Source organism: Otolemur garnettii, unplaced genomic scaffold (assembly GCF_000181295.1).
Source record: "Otolemur garnettii isolate 467f Iridium unplaced genomic scaffold, OtoGar3 scaffold00004, whole genome shotgun sequence".
Taxonomy (NCBI): Eukaryota; Metazoa; Chordata; class Mammalia; order Primates; family Galagidae; genus Otolemur; species Otolemur garnettii.
Window position 1 is genome coordinate 39,031,224 of NW_003852399.1, and position 8,611 is coordinate 39,039,834.

The 8,611-nt window shown below is 42.0% G+C and overlaps 1 protein-coding gene across 1 annotated transcript in view; it reads right to left on the bottom strand.

The window, feature by feature from the left end:
• The window catches only part of ATP6V0D2 (ATPase H+ transporting V0 subunit d2), a 56,410-nt gene extending 49,438 nt beyond the window's left edge, over window positions 1-6,972 (bottom strand). The window contains exon 1 of the mRNA XM_003782506.1: window positions 6,800-6,972. Coding sequence (XP_003782554.1) covers window positions 6,800-6,929 — 130 coding nt within the window. The 5' untranslated portion in view covers window positions 6,930-6,972. The remainder of the gene's footprint in view (window positions 1-6,799) is intronic.
• Between the last annotated feature and the right edge of the window lie 1,639 nt (window positions 6,973-8,611).

Consider the following 8,611-nt stretch of genomic DNA (forward strand, 5'->3'; position numbering starts at 1 on the left):
CTGGAAAAAAGAAAAAAAGAAGCTACTGCAAAATATAATTTTTCTCTTTTCACTTATACCCACCCACCTCCAAAATAAACAAGTTCCATTGATTTAAGGCTTTGATTCTCTAAAGCAGAATTTTCCTAGCCAACATATTGGAATCTATCATAAGATCTTATAATTATTCAATTTTCTTTCTTTCTTTCTTTTTTTTTTTTTTTGGCTGGGGCTGGGTTTGAACCCTCTACCTCTGGCATATGGGGCCGGCACCCTACTCCTCTGAGCCACAGGCGCCACCCATATTCAATTTTTTCATAAATATATGTGTGTGTCTACAAAACCAGACACTTCTTTCTCTATCTTTGCTAATTTATCTTACGGTGCTGAAATATCAAAGTCCTCTTCGATGCTTAAGTACTCCAAATCCTCTCCGTTTCTTCCTGATTTCCACTCTTTCCTCTCCCATTTAAAACAACCATCAGACACTTCATTACTGTGGCAATCTCTAAATTGATTTCCCCAGGCCTATTTCTCTTCACATGCTCCCTGCCTCAAGTTTAATCTTCCCTTAGAATTGTTTTGGGCCTGGAAGGATCCCACAAGTAGCTTGGCGCCACTGAAAAGTCGTAGGCAGATTAAACATGAGATTTGTAGAGTGGTTTATCACTGACATTTAATACACATAATCTTCTAACCTTAACAATAATTTGCATTTCATAGATGAAGAAACTGAGCCTCAGAGAAGTGACGTATCCCTGTTCTCCACACTGGCAAGTGTTTGAAGACTCAGCCAATGTTAGCTTCAGTATCTTGAAACTTCCTAACCAAACCTTCAAAATCCTTCGGAATTTGTCCCAATCTGAATTTCAGCCTTATCTCTAGTAATTCTAGTATTACAGCCAAACCGGTTGACTCCTTATCCACATATGACTCGATTTTTACCCTTCTGGAATCCATCGGTTTTGCTGCCTCCCATTCCCAACCCTCTCTCCACAAAACCCCATTGTAAGGGCCTTTGCTCAACCTAGCATCATGCAAGATTTGGTTCATTTTCAAGCATGTCTGTTTATAGGTTTGAACCATTTTTGTACTTTGAATTTTTATTTCTACATGTTTATGATACCCTTTCAACTATCCTTTCAGATAGTTGTTTTAGTAGCTAATAGGGCCTTATTGTATGAGGTGTGATGAAGAATATTAAAACAATAGTTTTTCACATAGAGGAGCCTCCAATATTAGATTTAATTTGTGATTAAAATCTGGGACCAACACACCAGTGGTCACAAAGCACTTCATTATGTAGTTTGGTTGTTGTAACCAGGGTTGGAACTCCTCATCTGGATTCTTATTTACCAGCATGAATATTTTCAGAACTCTGAAGGAGAAGGGAATCAACTAGAGTCGTACACCAAGTGCCCTTAACTAAGACCATGAAATGGAGGAACTATTTCAGGCATTCCAATGTCCGGCAGAAGAGGGAAAACTGGTTCTTGTTATGTATACCCTGCAGTTCAGAGGCATATGCCAGGAATAGTTAAGATTTACAGTTTACAAAACATCTTCAGATAGTTTTGTACTGGGAGTCAGGCCAGGGAGATACTGTCTAAGTATCAGATAAGAAAGCACCAAGCTAAAGGTTAATCAGCTTGTTTAACATCTCAGCATGTGGAAACAGAGGAGCCAGGACTCAAACCCAAACATGCAGACATGTTTCATGTGACTTTTCAGATTCTTACTATGCGCAAAACAGTCTTATGCTCGGGGGAGTAGGAGAGACAAAAGGTTACGGTGTAGTTCTGGGGTTGGAAGTTAAGGTGCATAGGTAGATAGGAGGTAGACCCACTTATTCTTGTATCAGGTAAGCCTTTAACTGTGTTAGTCTCTGGAGTTAGAAAGACAAGCGTCACCCTGGGGCAGAAAATTTATCTCCTATCTATGCAAATGTCACAGATGCTCGCAGGATTAGGTCCACTACAGAGGACACCGGAGCATAAAGTTGAGGCTTGTCAACTCTACCCCACCAGATACAACAGGAAAGGGAGGAAGTGGCTTGAATAGAGAGACTTGAAAGAGGATTGAGCATTCTCTAGGCCAGCAGTTCTCAACTTGTGGGTCACGACCCACAGGAACGGTATTAAAGGGCCACGGCATTAGGAAGGTTGAGAACCACTGCTCTAGGCAAACAGATGGGAAGGAGAATGGAACCTGTGATTGAGGGACCAGCTTTAGAAAAGGCAGAGGGGTTCTGAGGAAATGCTTGCAAGGTAGAGCTCAGCCTTTTGAAGCTGAGTGACATGTATCTTGCATGATGGAAGACATTGATGTGTTTTTGAGTGAGAAAGTGACAGTATTGGATATGCGTTTTTCGTACAAGTCAGAAAAAGTAAGTGCTATAATTAGAGGTACAAATCATGTCTAAGGAAACACAGAAAAGTCTTTGGAAAAAGTTTTCCCCCTGTATGTTATTTTTAAATTTAAAAATAGGTAATAGGTATATATTGAGAGAAACAGTGCAAGTCACTGAATTTGTCACCCACCCACCTGCCACTCCTTCTCAACTCCACTACTATTTTCAGTTTCTTTTGGATCCTTTTGCAGTTTCTTTGTATCTAGAAAATCATATAGGAAATATATTAAATGTATCCCCCCTTTTCATTAAAGAAAAGGCCTTGCCACAGGAGGTTCTTCCTCTGGCTTTTCTCACTTCCTCTGTCTTGGTGATCTTTCCACGTCTATCCTGAGGCTGCTTCCTCATACTTGTTCTCCGACCCTTTTTTTATTCCATTACATGAGTGTTCTTATTTAACTAGTTCCCTGCAGACAGATATCTAACTCGATTTCGTCTTCTCTAATTCCCAGCTATGCTACATGCACTGGCTGGTACAGCAGCATTGCGCACGTCTGCAAGTCTGTCTGGGGCACTTGGAATTCCTGGGCCAAGTGTACACGTATATGCATGTGAAGTTTACTGCACAACTGTCCCCCTTGAGGGTTTCTTATTTCTAATATTTTAATTCTCCAGGGTAGGAGCCTTATTAGGGGAGGGACTCTGTCTTATTCATGACTTTATTTTCCTAGCCCTACCTAGAAGTACTTAAAATAATCTATTGACTTAATTGCCACATGAAGGCATAGCTGGAGAAGGAATGAAGCTCAAGTCTTTCTTTTGAGACAGAGCCTCAAGCAGTCGCCCTGGGTAGAGTTTTGTGGCATCACAGCTCACAGCAACCTCCAGCTCCTGGGCTCAAGCGATTCTCCTGCCTCTGCCACCCAAGTAGCTGGGACCACAGGCGCCCGCCACAACAACTGGCTATTTTTTGGTTGCAGCCGTCGTTGTTTGGCGGGCCCAGGCTGGATTCGAACCTGCCAGCTCAGGTGTATGTGACTGGTACCTTAGCTGCTTGAGCCATAGGTGCTGGGCCGAAGCTCAAGTCCTTTGCAAGGGAGATAATTGTTAGTGAGATGTAACCAGCTTTTTTCATTCCCTTCCAAAAAAAAAATTGTCAGAACAAAGTAAAAACTCAGGCTGGAGGGTCTGCCTGGACCCTGAGAGCCAGGGACACTGTCACCATGTGCTTTAGAAAAGGCCGTTTATTACTAAACTTTAAGTATTAATTTCACCATCTTGTCTTTTCAGATGGTAAAATTACTTGAAGTCTTATTGGTTATTTCAGAAGTCTTATTTGTAATTTCAAAATTCTAAAGTCTGATTTATAATTTTAAGAAATTCTGATGAAAACAGCAGTGTTGGTTTTTTTTAAAGAATATTTTATGGTCCTTTAAAGCTATTATTTTGGTTTAAAGTTATTTTGAAAGCCTTTAATGTTTCTTTACAGATACAGCCTTCAAGCAATGCCAATGACAAAGCAGTGGGAACTAACTTCTTTCTTTTGTACTGAGGAGAGACTGAGTCATGGTTGGTCCTAGTGACTGGATCAGGTCACAGTTAGTCAGGGGCAGCAGGCCTTGGAACAGATGAGTATTTCTTACCACATCTGCCAATTACAAACACAATGCAATTATAAATATTCAGACTATTCAAAGCTTTTCTGAACAATTTCTTTTCTCTCTTCTAAATTTACCCCCAATTTTTTTTTTTTTTTTTGAGACAGAGCCTCAAGCTGTCACCCTGGGTAGAGTGCTGTTGCATCACAACTCACAGCAACCTCCAACTCCTGGGCTCAAGTAATTCTCCTGCCTCAGCCTCCCAAGTAGCTGGGACCACAGGCGCCCGCCACAACGCCTGGCTATTTTTGTTGCAGCCATCATTGTTGTTTGGTGGCCCGGGCTGGATTTGAACCCACCAGCTCAGGTGTATGTGGCTGGCGCCTTAGCCAGTTGAGCCACAGGTGCCGAGCCAATCTACCGAGCCAATCTACCCCAAATCTTATGTGGGCCTTAAAATAATTGGCTGAGACCAGAACACTTTCCTTTGACAGACTGGAGGACTTTAAAAGAATAAAAGCAAATTCAGTCTTTGCCAGGGTAGTGTTTCTCTCATAGAAAGTGCCTGCTTCAACGTGGAGTCCTCGGCACTCTTGTTCTTTATCCATAATTAATACAGTGTATATTTTGTGCAAAAGTAAACAGAAATCTGTAGGTCCCTTAAATTCTGTCCCGACAAATGTCCTTGATTCCTTCTCTACTCTGAATCTAGCTCAGAAGGTAGCTGGGCCTTTCTAAGTATAGTCAAATACAACAGTAACATTGCCCTTCAAAAGGTATTTATTTCTCAATAACCTATAAAATGAGGTGGAGCAGTCCTTATTAACTTCCATATGAGAATGGAGCTGACATCAACTCAACACAGACTTATTCATGTATTTTAAATTTACAAGGCTGTGCAGAAAATATCCAGCCACTCATGCCTCTATTTTTTCACATTATATGGCTAGATACTTTCTGGCTGGCCCTCATCTACTTAGGAGGCAATGGCACATTTTCTGTGGAAAAAGAATTAGCTCCTATCCTGTATCACCAAGAGCCTGTTAGGTTGGTCACAGCCATTCTAAGCCTCAGCGTCCTCAGCTGGTTAACTGAGAACATAAAATTTTTTGTTTAGATTTATTTTCTCAGCAACCACGATAACATATGCTTTGATAAAACTCCTACCTGTATTTCTGGGAGTCTCCAAACAGTAGATTGGTGCACAGATGTAAATATAGTTGTGAAATGAACAGTTTAGAAAAAAATTATTGGGAAGAGAGAAGGGAAGAACCAGGAGATACAGTGACAAGGCAATGGTACACATGACAGGGGGTTCTTTTATCTTTTTTTTTTTTTTTTGAAACATAGTCTGACTCTATTGCCCTGGATGGAGCGCCTTGACATTAGCCTAGCTCACAGCAACCTCAAACTCCTGGGCTCAAGCAATCCTCCTGCCTCAGCCTCCTGAGTAGCTAGGACTACAAGTATACCACAACACCCAACTCAGTTTTCTATTTTTAGTAGAGAAGTGTGTGTGGGGGGGGGATCTAAACTCTTGCTCAGGCTGGTCCAGAACACCTGAGCTCAAATGACACTCCTGCGTCAGCTTCCCAGAGCACTAGGATTACATTCTTAATCCACTGCTCAGCCAGAAGGTTGATCCCTGAAGTCTTTCAGAAGGTGGGAAACCTTTCCTTCTTTCCCAAACTGAAAATGAAGATATCAATCTCAGCCAAGTGCCTATTTAGAGGGTAGATCTGTTGACCTCATCCCTTCTGTCTTTTTCTCCCTTCCTCAGCAAAACCTTTAGGTCAAAAAGGTCCTTGGCAAAAAAATATTGGCAGCAACTTTAAACCTTTTGATCTGGTTTTTATTTTTTTTTATCTTTTTATTTTCTAGTCCTTACTATATGGCTTTTAGATATGGCTTCCTGTAATTTCTCTCTGAATTCTTTTGTGAGTTGGATATACCATCTTGTCGGTATGATGGGGCTATTTTACATGTTGATGCATTTAAATTTGAATTCCTTAGCTCATTTAAAAGCTTGGCTAAAAATTAAATAGAATTTATTCAAATGGCTTCTCTCAGAAGCACTCAGTCTGCCCTGTGTTCTTTAATTTTTCTCCCCCAATTTACACAATTTTCTATATTTGATATTTTCTAGTCATCAAATTCCTAAATTTAATAGGCTGAAGTGATTTAGGATTTGGAATTTTATTATAATTATTCGTAGCCAACAGAATTACTTATCTGAAAGATTCTAGCTGTTTCTCAGGCAAACGGAGGAATAGGGTCTATCTCAACCTGGGCAGGTCTGCTTTAACTCTGGCTTCAGCTGGTCAGGGCCATAAACATGTGGCCACAGGCCCCTTCAGCCCTATAGGAGGAGTCTGCAAAGTCACCTTCAGAAGGTTCTTTGGTAGGTTGCACCTTCTAATATCCTTCCTAGGAGGCTTTATTCGTAACACTTTCTGGCTTTTTCCAGAATAATTTGAAAATGTGAAAGCACCTCAATCTGAAAGTTTTAAAGCACTGACTTTTATAAATAGGCTTCAAAACGAGCAAGTGTAGCTGATTTTAATCATAAAAATACTATTACAGATGTGGAGTCGTTGATAAGGTTTTTAAAAAATTGTGGTTCACAGATAATTTCCACTTGCTGAGTGCTTATCTCATTTATTTCCTTCTACAACTCAGCAAATCAGGCATCGCCATCACATTTTACAAATGAGGACGCTGAGGCCCAGAGGCTTGGAGCCCCAGGTCACCGTGCTAGGCAGGGCAGAGGTCAAGCCAGGACTTTCCAGTCCAGGCCTGGCCCCACCAGTCTTCTGGAGAGCAACACCATTTCCTTTCTTTCTTTTTAAAGGGTGAGGAGTGCTGCACTTACCTTCTAGGGTCTCGCACTGGGCAAGGTTGATGTAGTCCTGTTGGGTCAGGAGGCTGGCTTTGCATCCTCGAACCAGGCCCTCCAGGTAGCCATGGTCCACATTGAAGTACAGCTCTGCGCTCTCAAGCATCGGGGAAGCGATTGCAGCTGATTTAAGCTGGAACAGCTTTGTAGTTCTGTCAGCTTCTGAAGACTTAGGCTGGTCTGGGAAAAAGGGTAGCAGTTCTCAGGTGGCCAACGCAATCTACCAGCTGATAGTTTTTGTGACTAGTTTCCTCCGGTTTCAGGGACTTTCAACACAGAGTGCTCAGCCTTGTTTTTATAGCAACAGTGAATCAGTCAGATGATTCAAGTAAATCCAGGAAAAAAGCCACAGTTGGGAATAAGAGACACAGAGACACAAGAGCCAGAGCACTCAGGCTCGACTCTCACCCTCCTGTAGGCTGCCTCTATCCAGCTTCTCCACTGAGAGGTTTCAAACCGCCTGAATGTTTTGTAAATACTCCGACCTCCACCTGAGCTTTCAATTATAAATCATACTTGTCCTAAACTCCTGGAGGACTGTTGTGAGAACATAGAGAGGATCTTTAACTTTTAACTAAGCCATTTAACTTATATGAGTAAATTAAATGTGATCAAGCGATTTGAAAAATCTTAAGCTAATTCTACAGAACACAGAATTCTGTAAAATGAATGATTAAAAATGGGCAGGGCGATGAGGAGCGTGCACATCTGTGCTGTGGGGCACGCCTGTCATCCCGGAGCTTGGAGAGGTTGGGGTGGGAGGATCTGTTGAGGCCAGGAGACCAGCTACAAAAACAAAAACAGAAACTAGAAATGTCTTGAACTTGCCGAAGGCTGGTGGGTGTTTCCTACCTAGTCTAGGGACATAGGTCAGAATACAATTCTGGAAGCACATACTCGATGCTATGATTCCATCATAATGTTACCTTTGCAAAATTATTTGTGAGGTACTCTTTATTTTCTTTTTCATTTGAATATCACGATTACTCTGAGACACGATTCTACAGAGATAGTATTATTACTCAAATCACAGATAAGGGGGCAGCTCAGAAGCTGTGAGGCAGCTCAGAGTACACAGCCGGCCGTACAGTGAGTATAATGTTTAATGAAGCCAGGACTTGTTAAGTTTAGTGCTAAAAAAAAAAAAAAAAGAGTGCTTGTTCTCCCGTACACTGTAGAGGCTCAAAAATTGTGTCAAGTATCCCGAATGCTATTTGCATATATAATGTTACATATGAGTTGTGTCCGATCCTTCGTTGGAGTTAAAGTGCTGGAAATTCTTCAGTCTCTGTCTTGGTATTTCCAAACTGTCCAAGAGAAGCTGTAGCAGCCCGTATAGCCTATGGCTAGGAGGCGTGAGAGTTATAAGAAATACCTGTAGCAGAACACCTTGGTGAACAGGGCATGGAGAGAGACTTAGTTCTAACAAGCATGAGAGAGCTCGCGAGACAAGAGCAGTGGTGAATTGGCAGTCTCTACACCTGTGGTGTTGAGAGGCACCAGCGCAGCCTTAAATTAGGCTGGAGGAGCAGGCGGTTGGGAGCATGCGCAGTCTGTCACGGACGCTGGCTCTGACTCCTCTCCTGCCTGCAGGAAGCCAGCACGGCGTCTCTCTGCTGAAGATTACCAAGCTCTGCTAAAGACTAAGCTCTATCTGTTCTAAGAAGACTGCTTTACTCTAAGACTCTCTCGCTCTCTCCAGCTAAAGTAGAAGCCCTCAAGCACCTAAGGGAAACTGTTCCTGAGCAAGGTAGCTTAGCCATCTGCATCCAGAACCTGCCTAAGCTG